The sequence below is a fragment of the Corvus cornix genome, chromosome 2, assembly GCF_000738735.6.
Source record: "Corvus cornix cornix isolate S_Up_H32 chromosome 2, ASM73873v5, whole genome shotgun sequence".
In the NCBI taxonomy this organism is placed as follows: domain Eukaryota; kingdom Metazoa; phylum Chordata; class Aves; order Passeriformes; family Corvidae; genus Corvus; species Corvus cornix.
The window spans coordinates 97,353,526-97,371,285 of NC_046333.1; the positions used below are offsets into that span (position 1 = coordinate 97,353,526).

Here is a 17,760-nt window from a genome sequence, read left to right on the forward strand (position 1 = left end):
CAGGACTTGTGTCCCCACAGGGGACCCACAGTAGAGCAGTCTGGCTACTGGAACTTGAAGGCAAATTTGTAGTTCTACGGTAAAAATATCACACCTGCCTTCAAGAGATCTAGGCTTACATTAACACCTTCTCACTGCTTGCTGTGTGGCACTTGGTTCAGTCATCGTTATGTTTCAACTTGACAGGTTTAATGGAATATCTAACATTGATATGTCATAAAGCTAACAGTGACTTGAGAGAAGATAATAGGACAAGCACAGATCCCTGTCCTGTTTTAGGCTTAGCCAACATCAAGTCTACTGACAGCCTTGGAGGGGCTGGTAATAGTAATTTACGAGACAGAAAGAGGAACTCATGCTCAGATATCTTGTTTCCCATCACAGAAGTGTGAGAGATAGAGAAAGCAGGGAGTATCTCATTCAGTGAATCCCGATTTTTTACTGTTAAAAATCCTTTTTGTTGACAGAGCTTGTAAATCCTGAGTTCTGGGAAAAACCTTACACATTCAAAGAGTGTCACCATTACAACTGAGGTATGTAGCATTTTCAGAATTTGTTTAATACTTAGGTAACACCTACTGATTAAACATTTGAATAGGCAGCCAATTTTACACACTTCCAAATTATGAGTGTTTAAATAAAAAAAAATATTCTGTTGCTTCACACACACTAAGGGCTTTGTGTTCATCTGGAAAAAACTAGTGTGATATTTCACCTGCATCACTGAGACTTACGGATGTTTTACTGTGCTTTTATTGCCAGGATTAGGTTTTCAACACGACTTTCACTGTATTGTTTGCAAACCAGACATATCAAGAACACACTCTTCCCAAGGAAGAGTGATAAACAGGCAATGCTTCAGTTCACGAGAAAGGCATGACTTACCTTGTGAAAGTTCCTGAAATATGCTGCCTTCTCATCTGGAAATTTTTCTAGCCTCCTGGGTCCTTTACTGGAAGCCTTCTTGAAAACCAACCAACAACGCCTAAAAATCTGTGAACAAAATCAGTGGATTCTATTAGTTTTTCTATAAAGGTGGACAGTATCACAAATGCATTCAGTTACAGAATTGACTTAGGAAGAAATTTTAAAATGACAGTGTTCTACTTTAAGAGTCTGGAAAATCCTGAGAGCATCAATTATTTCTACCTAAGTATACCAATTTGTCAGTTTATGCATTTTGATTGCCAATCCTTTGTAAACTTCTTTGCTTCAATTTCTGTCATCACTGCTAAAACTGACAATTCCTGAGATGCAAGTAAATCCATGAACTTTGAATAAGAAAAGCATTGTAAGACTGTCATTAGAGAAAGTTCTTCAAAAATCACGCATTTCTAGCTTTCACGTTTGTCTATCCTCTTTTTCTATGAGAGGATTGACACCGTTGAGAAACATCCATTGCAGCTTTTAACACAAAACAGTCATCACCTTTAGCATCATTGTGCACACAGAAAAAAACCCACAAGGTTGAAATAAGAACGAATGTGGCCATTTCTGGTTAACAACATCTAGTTCTCTCAGTTCAATTACAAACTTTCTAAGGAAAAACTATGCAGACTAGTAAATTTTGGGAACATGTAGTGAAAAGCAAAATCCTCCTGAAAATTTTAATGAGAAACATGCTGGATTTTGCTTAGAAAGCATTGTTAAACAACAAGGCAACAAGGGTACTTTATTAGACTACCTACCAAGAATTCTGATCATATTGCCATAACCAGAATTTTAAAATAAGAATTAAATTATCAAATAATCATACACTTGCAGTTCAAAGAGAAGATGATTAATGATAATCCTCTAGACTATATTATGCAAATAAGAGATTAGATATCAATCTAGTTTTATAATCTATGGCAGCAGTTCACTTCATGCTTCTCTTCAGTGCTTGGACAGCTCTATAAACAATACCATATGAAATTTTATATTATTAATTCAAGGATGCATTGAAAAAAGTCCCAAACACAATACTAGTTAAAGATTCCACTGGCCATACATGAAGAGCCTTAATTCAGTACAAATTCTCCAAAATTTAATGACACAGCACAAGAAATACTGTAGTATTAAATTTGGATCAACCATATCTCCCATTACAAAAAAAAGCCAGATAATTAAAAAATACTAAGGAAATATAAGCAGGCAGAATTTTCCCCTCAGTCTGTTGTCTAAACTGAGTACAAGGAGAAAATGTAGTGTCATTAAAATAATTAATCTTAATTAACCACATTATGACATAATACTACTGACACTATCCTGTTGCCACTATCTAAGATGAATGTTATCAGTCAAAATTAGTGTCTTCTTTTAAAGAACTACCATTGGGCTACAGTATCAATATGTTTAGTTATCAAGAGTTTTAGAAGAAAACATGGAATGTAATTAAATCCTTTGCAAGTATACTGCTTACAAACAACATAACTTTTAGGCTTTTTCTACTAAGGTTGTAAAGTGGCAACTGTACAACTGTACTTTCTATCTCAGAAATTACTTCACCTATCCTGAGGGAAAGCAAAGACAATATCATACTTCCTGAAAAAAAATGACATTACACTTTGGGACATCATAAACCATCTTTATTAGATAGTACTTTTTCAAATAAAATCTTGGCAGTGCTGGAACTTGACTTTACCAAAACTACAGCACTGCTCCCACAGTTATTTCTTGATTAAACATATTAACTCCACACAATTTTATTGTGTGAAAAGCTCCACACACAAAGATATGGAATATTCACACTATTTTGGTCTTACAAAAGACGGTAGCACCAACTGTCCAAAAGGGACACATTTATTCATTTAATAAAAGTGTCAGTTTTGATAATACTCCTGGCTCTTCTGGGATCTTGGGTGGTTTTCTTAGTCTATGTGTAGTTTCAGTTCATTCCTCCTCCTCTGAGGAAAGCCTTTTCCTAGGAAGTCCTTTATCAAGGTAAAAACCAGTAGCCTAATTTCAAATGTTTTCTTGATTTCCTTATTTTCATTATGTGCCTTTAATGTCTTGCAGTCCTCAAAAGATTCTCTTTAGAAAAGCCAGACCAACCCATGTCATCATCTGTGGTGGGGTTTTAGCATAGCCATGGAATCTGTATTTTACAGATGACCTTTGACAGCTGGGGATAATGAAACAGGTATTTTGTGTTAATTCACAGAACTTTTTCAAAGGTTGGTGGAGGGGTTTCTGTTTGTTTGTTTGGTTGTTTTTTTTTAAATATATTTTTATATGTGTTTATATGTATATATGGGACAGTCATATTTTGTTGCAATGTGAAGTATCGGTTAGATCCAGTATGTTACAAATATCCCTAAAAGAGGACATCACAGTCAAGGAGTCAGATCTCTCCCTGTGAGGATGAGAACATTTTCTAGATCAAAGGTCATCTACTGCAGACTCCAAAGCCCTTCCTTTAGTGACAAATGAGCAGGTTCTCCTAAATGACGGCTTCAGTCTTTTTTTCACTGGATATCAATTTGGGACAGTGTGAAAGTGAATTTGAGGGTTTGCAGATAAGCTGATGAAATTCTAGAGGAAGGGTTTGACCTCCTTATTACTGGGAACTACCATCAAATACTAGGGCTAGATGCTAGTTATCTTTAAGGATGCTCCTCGTCAGGCCTTTTCACAAATTTCAGAACTGAGATGAATTCAAAGGCTTCAGCATACAGACTGTAGGAATGAACAGCCTTTGCTTTTAAAGAACACTGAATAGCAGCAGGAGGGAAACATAAGTTTGTCCTTTAGACTGTAACTGCTTCAATTTATTGGCATCTGTTTTTTCCAGACCTTTAAGAGGAGAGATCTGAAGAATGAAATGGCCTAAAGAGGACTCCTGATATTCTATCTACATATGCCAAGATATATCCTTGCATTTGGATTTTTTTTTGCAACCTAATTTTAAAGCTGGTATAAACATACACAGTTCCATTGCATTTCAGCAGCATTTTACCTTATTATGCCAACAGACACTTTGTATCTTAGTGTTTGAAAAAGCATTAGCATATGAATTTACCTATAAATATGAATAAATAGGTGCAGATGTGAGCACACAGCAAACAAACATTTGCCTTTCATAAGGCACCTCATTGTTATACAGAAGCCTACTCAATTATTCACGAACTGTGAGATACTCTTTTGTCCCTGGCCTACTTTAGGATGCCATTGGCTGTAATCAAAACTTCTGAAAGACTTCTAAAGTCCTCAGATAATTGGGGAAGCCATTGTGAGAGAAATCAGCATCAGCCCTTTCAGAACTGAGAGAATTAGAACCACTCACGGTGTTGTCTCCATAGTACTTAGTATTTCCTGTGAGACCTTAGTGTCTGTTTTCCACATGTGCTTAATTGAAAAAATGCCAAATATTTGATCATTTAATCAGGGTTACATCCTTGGATGAGCACTCACTGTTCAACAAATATGATTTTAAAATTTTGTATCAAGGGCAAACAACACAAAGTCTACCCCATGCCATTGCTTTTTTACTGGAGAAATTCAGAAAGATGGCATTAAGTACATGCTGGGTTTCAGTTTTCTTTTATTACTGTATCAATTAGAAGGACAAAACTTTATTCATTACAATCTTGATAAGGATTCTATTGAAATTACCTGCAGAGCCTTAGGCATAGCAGAACCTCTTTAAACAACACACTTCCTATCTCAGTTTTACAAGATGGGCAATGCACAAAAAAAATATTCCTCCAGATTCTATTACCCAGGAGGTTGTGCAATTTTGTATCAGTAAGCCATGGCAATAACTCAGCCTATTTGTGGTCTGGTGAGAACTGATTAGGTTGCCCCTTGTGATATCATATGGGAATGATTTTGATTACAATGTATAAGCTTGTGGGAGAGAGCAGCCTCTTTCCTAAAGATGGACCCTGAGCAGCCTCATCTTATTAGTGAGAGAAGAGGATTCCAGAACCTGGAACAATATAACCTTATAGCTGACACATTTCTATTAATCTTCAGAGATCCTTTCTTTTATATTTTACTTGAAACACTGCAACAGATCAATTAATTATGAAATCTCCGCATAATCGTCTTTCCATACTTTTTCTTCTGCTTAATATAGCACATTGCTCAGCTCACATTTTCAGCATGATCATATTTTTTAATATTCTTGACTAATATGTGCAAAAATTTGGCCTCTGAATGGGCTATTACTTTTCATGCTTACATCATACAATTCTGTTTTATTGTTGCCATGGCTGTTCACAACAAATCCATTAAAATACATATTGCGGGAAATCCACTGGCTAGGGTTTTTTTTTTTTTTTTTGTTTTGGTTTGTGTTTTTGGTTGGTTGGTTGGTTTGGTTTTTTTTTCAGAAAGAAAAAATTTTCTTTTCTCTAAAATAATCAAGTTACAGTGGAAATCTTATGTATGATTTTCCATTTTCCAGAGATTTCTAAGGCCTTTTCCTAGTCATTTGCAATAAATACTTTTGAGATTCACATTTCTTTTTATTCACACCTGTAGCCAATAAAGCTTTCACAGTCATCACTAATATTTAGAGAAGGGATTTTTATTGACAAATTTCTACCCATTACTCCAGAAATCTGACACTCAAAAAACCCAATACAAAATCAGAAATTAAAAAAAAATCCCCCATCCCTTTTTTTTTCTTTAAATAAAGTTACAACACTATAAGCTTTTTTTCCCAAACCACTTTAGATGCTCTGAATCTCCCTGCACCTCTCCAAAAGACAGTACAAATGGCAGCTTTCTTGAGTATACTGGAAAACCATCTAATTTTCTGCCACTAGCTGTAGAAACATTTGTCTCTTGAGAGAAGCAGCAATGAGTAAGCTCCTAATTACTAACAGAAAACACCACTGACCAGGACAGGCACTGAAGCATCACTCATGGGGCTTTTTGTTAGCATAACCCACCAAATTTTCTCCCAGGAAGACAACGACATAATAATATTCAGTTCTGCATTTACATCTCATTATCTGCAGGAAAGGCTAGTTGATTTCTCATCCCTGACTTGCCATGTGCATTGCTCTCCTGTTTGACAAGACATCTGCAGTATATGCATTAAAACCACTTAAATATGAATGTGTTCAAGTTTACCTCACTAGTTATCTACATTAGAAATGGATATTTTTAAGGGATATGTGAGAGAAATGCAGTTTGTTGTGAGATTAAAAAAATGTAGTTACAACTTAAAAATACAGCATTCATAGTGAGAAAAATAAAAATAGTCGTCAAAATAAAGTCATATTTAACCATTGTTTTGACACCCACCATTTTTTGATTCTGTACATAATTTGGCTAAGGGAGAAGAGACAAGGGGTGACACCTTACTGCTACACTTGTCACACATTCAAGTAAAACTTAAGAGAAATTGAAATGCAGTTATTATCTGTAAAAAGGCCCAGGAGGAAAATGGGAATTCATACCTCAGCCTAAAGAGCAAGTTACAGGATCTAAACTATTGCTGAGTCAATTCAACAGAGAATAAAAGCCCAAACCACAAACCAAAACACCTCATCGTTGCAATCCACTTACTTTAGCTACCAACAATTGAACAGCTCTGATTTTGCTGTCTACCTTTTTGACAACAGAAATGAAATACGGTACCCACTGCACTAATTGAGTGCATTTTGGGCAGCAAATTTGGATTCATATGAAGAAGCAAGAGAGGCAGAGCAGTGCTGCACAGCACTGAGCTCCCCAAATCGGCAGAGAAGGTGCAGAGTAGCAGGGAATTGAGGCCAGTTCCTGCTCCTTTACCACACTGCTGGGAACTCACCTATGTCCCAGCAGCAGGGCAGAGATACTCCACAGCCATCTGATATCCACCACCCAAACAGGAGAGGCGAAATGAATCTGTAGTCCCGCTCAGAAGCAAGACGTTACCTGCTCCTGTCAGCAGTGGGGCCGAGACTGTCACAAGATACAATAAGTGTTGGTAGTTTTCAGTTTTTGTTTCAATTGAGTCTAACCCTCCACCTGCTCTTGCCTATTTCAATATATTTTCTTAAAATGGTACCAAACTATCTACCACAAAGCAACCACAGTAAGAGCAAAGCTGTTTAAACTGTAAAGTCAAGACTAATGAACTCCCACAAACATATACCAAAAAAATGACTGGTAGTGTCTTTAGCAAGAAATATTGTCTGAAGGTATGCTATGAATACTATCCAGCAGGGAAACATTCCTCATACATGATAACCTTGCATGTACCCTTGAGCTTCAATTCATCATCCAAATTAGGGAGTAAGGTTAAACTTCAAGTTTACAGAGCTTGGAACATGACCTTCTGCTCCAAGATAGTTACATAATTTTAGTGTCATAGTTCAAATCCTAAAATTTCTGATAGCATTTTTTTATTACTAATATTTTGCACATTGCAAATCTGCTGGCATTTAGAGTTAGGAATTGAAGAAATAAAGAAACATCTGCTACAGACTGTTTCATCTAAGATTAGATCAATCCTTGTGGGCTTGATTGCAGTCTGACAATTAGGATGGTTAGAGAGAGATGATTAGGGACAATTCACCCAGTTATAGTATACACACGTCATCTTTTTGCTGCCATAACATGCCATTATAGATTCATATAGATTCTTATAATATACTATAATTTATGGTGTTATAGTCACAGGCTATACATGTAATCCATAAAAGGATTTATTTTATTATTAGGGATTTATGTGAAATCAAAGTACACCATAGCAATTTTCCAACTATTCCTCTACTAGCTAAACTACTCTGTGCATAATGCAAACACTTTAGTTATGGAATCTGAAGGGCTTTTTTTTTTTTAATGTGTTTAAAAGAGAGAGGAGGATACATACTTGAACACATCTGCACCTTGTATTCCTGTGAAAAGTGTTACACAACTTCATCAATCCTTAAGCACCCATAGTTTAAAACCTCACCACTGTTGCTTTGTATTGAAGCACCATCAGGGCAACTCAAGGGCAGAAGTATAGCCTACACAAATAACGCACTCTGACTCCATAGCAGTCTGCAGGTCAGCAGAATTTATAACTTACATCTGAACTGATCTCATAGTTATTTAAAAACAGTTCCAGTAGCCATTTCTTTTGGCTTTCCGCATCTCTGACTCAGTTTTGGCAAGACTAACTGCATTGATCCCTTTGGAGGAAAACTAATACTGCTCACTTCATGTCTGGCCTCAGAGCTGATGACAAAAAAAGCCCCCTTGAAACCAGAAGAAAAATTTGGTTTCAACAGTTTTAGCACACATTCAGCAGAAAAATCCCAGAGCTTGCAATATTTTTAAAAGAAATTATTATGTTCAAGAAATCTCAAGCATTTCACTGAGCTTAAGCTGAATGTGCAGCACCTACTTAGGAACAATTATGCACCCATGTATGTGGGGATCTCCTCCTACACATACTTTTCTAAATGTAATCAGAAAAAAATACCCTCAGAGAAAGTTACGGTTTTGCAATACTTGAATATCAAATTTGAGTAAGTTCTCAAATTGAACTAGAGTAGCTACCTTAGTTAACTCATACAAGTTGTTTTTCTTTAGTGGAAATAGCAGGTTTTTTTCCCACTTATTAAAAAATGTTTTAATTTAATTAGTTACAAGTAAACATAGTCCACTTGAATTTGAAAAACCATAAAGGATGGTTTGATATACTGCAGTAGAAAGCAATACTTAGAGAAGAAAACTAGGACTCCTTTGTTTTTAATACTAAAAATAAACATAGAAATAATCACTATGTTTCTTCCACAGATGAGCTTATTAAGCTGAAACATGGTATCTTTTATGCCTTTTTGGTAGACAGACATCACTTCCTGAAAAATTTAAAGGTATTTATTGTACCTACAAGGGAACTTAATGCTGAGAAACAAATAAGTAATTGAGATAGAATTCTTATTTATGTCTCTAGAAAACAAAATTCAGACTGTTACACACAAGCTGAAATAACACACTTACATTGAAAGATGGTGGCTATCAGCTCAGATTCTTAGTACTTCATGTTAGGAAGGAAGAGATTTGTGAAAGTAAGTGTTAAAAAATCAAACCCATGCAACAGAATACCTTAAAATGAAGCAGAGCTTCAGAACAAAATAGTAATTACAGACATCTGTTCTATACTATCAAGGGGCAAAAATGCAAATAATTTTTACAGCTCCAGTTTAGAGGGTTACAAGCTCAAATTTATCTTCAGAATCCAAAATTATTCCTCAGGTTTACATCAGCTAGATTTTCTAACACATTATGGAACCATAGAGCAGTTTGGGTTGGAAGGGGCCTTAAAGATCATCTAGTTCCAACCCACTCCCCACAAACAACCCATGGGGGGCAGGGACCCCTCCGACTAGACCAGCTTCCTCAAACCACCATCCAACCTGGCCTTGAACACTCCAGGGGTGGGGCACCCACAGCTTTTCTGTTTCTATGCCTCACCATCCTCACAGTAAAGAATTTCTTCCCAATATCTAATCTAAACCTACTCTCTTTCAGTTAAAAGCCACTGACCCTTGCCCTGTCATTACATGCCCTTGTAAAAAGTCCTGTTCCATCTCTCTTGAAGGCCCTCTTGCCCTCTTTAGATACTGGAAGGTTCTCTAGAGTCTCCCCAGAGCCTTCTCTCCTTCAGGCGGAATGACCTTAACTCTCTCAGCCTGTCTTCATAGGAGGGTGCTCCAGCCCTCTGATCATCTATCTTTTCTCTACATTATTGCAGAGAAACCCATCTTAACAAAGGCATCAGAGTCCTCAGGATGCTGTTGTTTTGACTGAAAAGTGGAAAATAAATAAGTGGAAATTTTGCTTTGAATGGGATTTAACAGAGCTGAGCACAGGACTAAGCCAAAAGCATTCTTTGTAAAGAAAATACAATGAGAGCTGACTGTAAGTTCCACTGTATACTTATGTAGGTGTATAATTTCTAACAGCAATTGATCCCCAGAGTAGAATAGGAAAGTCAGAGCCTTTTATTCTTTGACACATTTTGGTATTTCAGCATATATTTAGGAAACATTGCAAATCCAGCCACACTGATGTAAATGGGTGAAAGCCCACTTGTCTTAGGTTACAATGTAAGATGTAACCAAAAGTATGTATTCTATCACCAGCTGTTGAAATCAGGTGGGGTAATATTCTTTATCTCTTCTGTGACACATCCCTGATAACTCCCTCTGGAAGGATATCTCTGCTGATGGGCCATCCAGCCTCACTGCATGGCTCCTAAAATTACATCATCCCATTGTGAGATGCTCCGCCCAGGGGGAGGAACCAAGCATTGCTACCTGGATATAATCTGAGGTTTGGGACACAACAGCCAGCCTCACCTACAGGATTCCCAGAGGACAAGAGCTACAAAACCACCACTGGACCTCCAGAGGAGGACCAGACCCTTCTACAGGATCACTGCTTCTACAGAACCACATCTATCACTTCAGGAGGATTGCAGCCATCCCTTAATTGGACTGCAACCACCACCCTTCCCGGCAGGGTGTCAGGTTGTACCCTGACTCTGTCAGGTTAAGCCAGTGTTTCTGTATTATTGCCTTTATCTTAATTTTCCTATTAAATTGTAATTCTGACTTGGGATCTCCAACTGGCTTGCTTTCAAACTGGTACACCACTGTAATCTGTAAGTGACTCTGTTAAATGCCTGGTCACTCCCCCTGGCACACAGGCATGCATTAAGTGCATGCATCATGTTTATACAGTGAGACTAAACAACATACAAATGCCAGTGTAGAAGAAAAGCTCTTCCAACATATTTTGATACACTGTACCACAGAACAGGAACAGATTTTAAAAATGGCATTTATCTATGGCATATTCAATAAACCTCTGAAATATCAGGTTGCATGACTCAATTGTGTTGGTTTCCTACAAACCAAATTCATGCTTTTTTTTTTTTGTAGTTAGATATTCTGCTTTGAATCCCCTTTAAGTACGATGACATGGCCACTCGACTTCATGGAGAAATTAATCTTACATAGAAAATAAGGTGTTCTGCAAAACAAAGTCTGCAGCAGGGTTCAAGCAGGACCATATAAATAACAATGTTCAGAGGATGTCTAATTTCAGTGCTGTTTTTCTGGCATTTGAGCACCTGTATTACGGTAACCTATAGGTTAAATCTCCTCCTGACCAAGAATTATAAGAGATGCTAGCATGCCCCAAAGACCTTCATTACTTCTTACTTTTAAATTAACTGAAGGGGAGGAATATGAATTCACATCTTGCGGTAAGTGGAAATAATTAAAAGCTCAGAGTTAGCAAGAATCCTCTGCCACAGGAATTAAATTGATACTAAAATGGAGAAATTCACTGAAATTTTCTGCAACATTTATGCACAGAATTACCTTGAAGTAAAAAAAAAACCCCAAAACCCCAAAAAACCCCAAAACCAACAAAAATCAAACCAAACACCCAAAAAAACCATCACTTGCTATGGGTGTTGTAAGTTTCAGATGAATGCAGACAGAAAGACACGTATTTCAAACGCTGCTTCATTTGTATAAATGATTTGCTTTCTACCACTCTTGTGCTACTTATTTTACTATATTTCCTGAAAATCTCTGGTTAAAGACGTTACCAGTCTGCTGTTACAATGCATCAATATTGTAACGAATAAAAGCGTAATCCAAAGTAAGAAAAGCAAGAGAAAACAAATGATTTTATACACAACTAAGAGGATTTGGAAGAAAAAGCTATAGCCCTTAGCTCTTGTAACTACCAACACCAGTTCTGTTCAGCTTTTGTTGCAACAGCAAATTTTTAACAGATAAAGACAGCTTTTACTCAAAGAAAAATAGCATGAAATAGCTTCCCTCAGAACACAAATGCAGCTGGCATGTTACATTCCCAGACAGGATGTCCTGTGGGGAAATTGCTACTATAGGGAATTAGGAGCCATGTTCTTACGGCCCCAGGGAAATAAACCAGAGGAAAAGCAGATGGTTTCCAAACCCAAACTCCCTAAGTCCAAAAGACCATTTTGAATTCCCTGCTCTGTACCTGTGATATGTCTCCAAAACATCTGCCCTGAATAGTTTGAGACATTCACCCAAAATATATTCAGGTAAATCCACAGAAGCCATGCTTTAGTGTGCTTTGGCTCAGACCCAAACTGGTAACACTCAAGGCCTCATATATCAATCACGAATTTCTTCATTAAAGGAATTATGGTCATCCCACAAGGAAAAAACCCTCTCAAAACAACTTTCCCATCCCTCCCCCTACTTCCACTGATTGTCACCAGCATTCCAGAACTTGTAGTAGCTAAGATTGTCCTTCTACAACTATTTCCCATGGGCAGAAGAAAATTATTAGTCTACCCGACTGATGCTATTTATTTTTATAGTATCATCAGCCGCTTAGAAATAGAAAGCACATTGATTTTCTGTGCTCTGGGGACCACCTGAGGGCATGAGTGGGTGGAAGAAGAGAAAAAAAAAAGTTGTCGCATTTCTGGTCAAATAACAGGGTACAAATATCTCGCACATTGGTTCAAGAGTAGCTAACACAAGTACCTTTTCTCATTTGCTGTATTAAAAGTGCATATAGGACAACAGTAGAAAGTTGTGTTGCTCCCTTCTTACTTCCTGCCACTCCTGAGATGGTCTCAGATACAAGATATGAAGTTGTAATGTGTAGTCCAACATAAGAGAGAATCAGGGTCGGAATGCTGTTGTGCTCACACATTCTACCAGAAGCAACATCTGGCTTTGCAGCATTAACTTCTATCTTAGTTGTGAGGTCTGAGTAAGAGTTTAAGACTGAAAATGTAGGTAGCTTGTTACAGATACAGCTTTATTATATAGTGACAGCAATGAGCAAACTCCCAAACCACAGGAAGTCAGCTTTCTTGTTAAGCAACCTCTCCATGTAAGAAGCCAGCAGAAAACTATGGTTACAATACAAAATATGCAGATTTTATGGAAAATACCCAGTAGGTTTAATAGAATGATTACCTTTATTAATAACCACTCTGAGTAAGAACATGCTATGAATCATGAACTACAAAAAAATTTGCCAAATTCTGTATTCTGTAAATTCAGATGCTGTGAGAGAGTAGACCAATGACTTTATTACATTTTTTAGTATTAGAAATAGTTAAATAAGCAAAGTGTTATGACCAACCCTTAGCATCTTCAAGAATTTATGCCTATGGTGGCTTTTGACTAGCTCACCACAGTTGCTGTCTTACACATCAAGAATCCACAGGAAGTGCATCTTCTTGACTGATTTTATTTACAACAAAGCCATGGTGAGAACACCCAAATGATTTTCAATACCTTAGAATTAAGGTTTCTGATTTGGAGATGGGGTAGGGAGGAGAGACAAGGAAGTTTTTAGTGTAAAATTGAATAAAAGAACACTGGAAATCTCAGTCATCCTCACTGAGAAATTCAGTGTTTGAGAGGTGTTTTACATTAGGTATATATTTACATTATCTATATATCAGGTAACACATGCCGACAGCAGCAGATAAATTCTGCCTCTGCATGTTAATCAACACATATTATGGCCATTCTCCAATAGATGTATATCATAAATAGGTTTCTAAAATCACAGTTATATTTCCAGTATCTCAGGAATTAATTCAAGCAACTCCTTGCATGTGCTCATTAAAACTCTCGCCTTGATACAGACAGGTCTAAGTCCAGCACTGCAGAGCAGCAATTGTTACACATTCCTTTTTGCTTTAAAGCATGCACTTAAATGACCCAGCTTGCATATGAACCAAAATAGAGTTAGGTAAGAGTTGGGCATAGATGAATGAGAGAAAATATGCAAGTCAGTGAACTCTGCCTCCTTCAGCTGCAGAGAGCCATGCAATAGGTGCCTGCTACTCCTGTACTCATCACACAATTTATATCTAAGAACATATTTGAAGTGTGACAGTTTTTCTCCTTGTTCTTTTGGTACTGGCTCACTAGGATCAAAATAATTTCCTTTCTGAGGAGTCACAGGGAGAGAAAATACTGGACATTTCACATTCATAATTCTTTTTCATAGGTGCTCACTGGCTAATACATAGCCACCGTGCTTTGGAGAGACAGTTTTTATGATTTAATTTATGAGCCCTGTCCCAGCACAAAGTCTAATTCTTGCAGCTAACACCTGCATGAAAAGATTTCTGCCTTTCACTCAAAATCACTTGTTTTAGTACATTCCACTACTAGCTTTTGTATTTTTAACATGTATTAAAAGGAATCTATCAGCAGAGAGCCATTCAGGTGAAGACACATTACTTCAGTGCAGCATTCACCAGTGAACTCAGAGCATCAGGTCACAGCAAGACAGCCACTGTGACACTCAGCAGTCAAGGATGCTGTACCATCTTGCTTTTTGATGGCAGAGGCTTTTGTTCTATTTTTCTTTAGAAGGATCCAACTCTATTCTTCTCAGCACACAATAAGTAATTCCTCTTTTGGCTCGTCTACCTTTCAAATTAACAAGTCCCTGGTTCCTACTGTTTTCCCTATGGTCTCCTTAAGTCTGCCCGGCTGGACTTTTAAATATCTTTCAATAATCACTTTAAATTAGTTCAGTCTTGGTTTATGATAGATTTAAGCGCTAAGACTTCATAAATTAATAAAATATTACATAAATGGAGAAGGCTTATAATGGAAGATCAGCCCTATTTACAGTGATTTTTTTTTACTTGTTCACAGACTTCTACCTCTCTCTACTGTTACGTTTCTGCTGCTATTTCTATTGCTGCATACAACAGAAATTCTTTTTTTTGTGAACTGTCCCTATTCTTTTATTATTAGCAGCAAAGCAACCAAAGAATACTATTAGCATTAGCAATTGTCTCACAGGAGATGTTCCACCAGATACACGTGTAATGCCATAGAGGAGCCTGTCTGTTTCTTTCTACATACACACCTGAAGATTCCTATTCTTAATCGTTAGCAAACATCATCCTACAATGCTTGCTTTAGTGTAATGTGCTTTAAAATATTTTGTAGATCTTTTTGATGCTCCTATCCTTGTTTCTGAAGGCTGCAGAAACATCATTAAAATGCAGTTTTCAATGGTACAAGCATTGGAAGACAGAAGGTTTACGGGGGTTTCTATTTTTTCAAAACTTGATCTTTGAGGAAAGCAATAGCAGAGTTCACTATGTTGTTTTCATGTCTTATTTGTATTAAACTTTTCCAGACATCTTTTGCAGATGAAGGGCTTGCTCAAAAGGGAGTGAGAGCAATATTCCCATTGATCACAGGCAGAAACTAGAAGAAAAGAGAGCAATGGTGTATTTCACAAAACTGAGCCAAGTTTGGCTTCAAATTACTGTCATTAAGATGGGTGGTCAGAATTACTCTTAACAGGTCTATGTAAATATTTTCCTGGTTTCTTTTCAGAATTTTCTTTTTTGATCATTGCTAACAAAAAATGCACAATCAAAACATAGTGAAAAATTAGGAAAAAAATGTTTTCACAAGATACACCTATACAGATCAATACTAGAGCTGGTCTTTGGGACAAATTCCTTCTATAGGCACTGCAGTATTAATACTTTAGAAGCATTAGAATTGTCCTGACAAAGTTTTCACCAAGTAGTCCACTTACATTCAACTTGTCTTTCTGTGATCTTCAGTGTCCAGAAATTGTGAGAAGGACACATATTTTTTATTTTGATCTTTAGTTTTAGACGTCTTCAAATAACTTCCAATTAAAATTGAAGCCATATAATTCTGTCTAGGACTAACTAAATAATTTTGCCTAGGACTAACTAAAATATTTCTAATTGGTTAATAATTTTTTTGTCCAGCACAAACTTTAGATTAGACCATGTTCTCAGCTTTGTTTTAAGAGTCTTACTGCTATTTTACAATGGGATTGTTTTAAAAGAGAATTTAAAAGTTCTCTCCCTTTAGCACATGCCTATAAATAGAAAATAATAGTTTAATTTATTGAAGTATGTCTTTGATGTTTTTTCAGGAAAAGCAAGGCAAACCATAAAAAAAAAAAACCTCCCTCAGTGGCCATAAGCTAATTCAGTAACATAATACAACACATACTTAATTCCTTTAAGGTCGTGCATGTTGTGTCATTCTCATTGTCACCGAGCTTTTTAACAACACTGCACCACTTCACCAGAGATCCAAGACAATTATACAAGTGGGTGTTTGTTCTAAAAATACACCCACGATGAAATGTCTCAATGTGTGTGTATACCTTTACTCAGAAGCTTTACTGGGGATAATGTATACCCTCAAAATGAAAGTACAGAAGATGTCAAAATTTAACTCATTTAACTCATTTATAAGCACTCCAAGGGGAAAATTAATTAGCACACAGGATTTAAACAAAGTTTATGCTATTAAAAAATATAAGCACTTGCAAGCATTGCTGGCTGAAGTTCTAATTTCTAGAGCAGTACTCTCCGATTTTGCTACAGGTGATTAGAATTTCTTAGAACTGCCATAAGAGATGTGGATGTGTTTTAAGAGAGTGCTTACATTAAGAAATCTATTTTACTGTCCTTTTTATTACTGCTGCAGAGAATTCCTGCAAACTGTGAACAGCAAAAGCTTGATATGATGGCTGAGATTATTTTAAAATCACATACCAGTAGTTAACAGTCCCACTCTGGGGTGTTGGACTAGCTCATCTCCATGATCCTATGAATAAGTGAATTAGTGACTAAATTTAACCTTAAATGCTCAAATTTCCTTTTAGAGTTACAATTTTCTCTGTGAGGAATTTCTGAGAGAAAACAATATGGAGATCTTCTCTTAACATACAGCCTTTTTATTCTCAGTTCTGCCCTCTACTCTCTTTAAAACTGGAACTCAATGAGCTGAAGCAAAACTGGTCCACAGAGCCTACAAGAGGTTCTTCCACTTGTACACCCTGGAAGCAGGATTCTCAAGCAAAGCCAATTGTCCATCAAGGACTACTTTTGAAACTCTAGACAGCATTAATACAGTGTGCTTTTCCCTTAGTTTTCTCTTTCCACTTCCTTAGTCTTCTCTTCCCACTTCCTCTCCCCCATTTTTATATTGCTACCCTCTTCTTGGCAATAAAACCTTTCATCACATTTTTGAATAAGTAATTTACAGATGGCAGCTCTTTCCCCTTCCGAGCTGAAACTCAACTTTCTCCCTTCCAAATAAAGGATTTCCTAAAAACTTTATGTATTGTTAACTTTAGTGAAAGCAAGGGTCTTTTAACAATGGGTTCATCCCACTATATAGAGGCAAAATTTATTACAATATCTCAGAATTAAGGTTCAGTAACTTCTAGGGAAAAGATTAGAGTTGCTTTGTCTAGAGTAAGAATATGCATTTTCTTTTAATCTATCAGGCTTTATGCCTCCAAGTTGCATAAGTGTCTGCCCTCGTCTCTTCAGCCGAAACAGCACAGTTCAAAACACACATGCAGATGTCAGGCTCTGAACAAAAGCTGAATAGAAATTAGACTGCAAACACTGGAATGGTGGTTTCCATTCTTCTGAAATTATGAAGGGACAGAAATAACTAGATCTGGGATCATGCTATTATAAAAACGTGTGCTTTTACTTTCCACTACACAATGTAATCTTTGTTCACAAGTTTCTGAAGTTTTGATCATATCATCAAGACATTTGTACAAAGGTGTCTCTGGGAAAGTTCAGAATTTGTACGTTTTACTAGCAGTCTAAGATAACCAGTAGTGTGCACAGATTAAGTATGACCATTTTGTTAAATTTTAGAGAAGAAATAGTATATGGCCAACATACAGGGTTTTAAATTAAAGTGGGTTTTTTTTCTGTAATGGCAACTGTCTCCTCTTTTCCACATCAGGTTTCAGGTCCTGCCACTG

At 36.8% G+C, this 17,760-nt stretch overlaps 1 protein-coding gene across 2 annotated transcripts in view; it reads right to left on the minus strand.

Moving 5' to 3' along the window:
* The window catches only part of DOK6 (docking protein 6), a 249,503-nt gene that overhangs the window by 153,594 nt on the left and 78,149 nt on the right, over positions 1 to 17,760 (minus strand). For both annotated transcript variants that reach the window (XM_039571458.1, XM_039571468.1), the window contains exon 2: positions 886 to 993. In XM_039571458.1, coding sequence (XP_039427392.1) covers positions 886 to 993 — 108 coding nt within the window. The remainder of the gene's footprint in view (positions 1 to 885; positions 994 to 17,760) is intronic.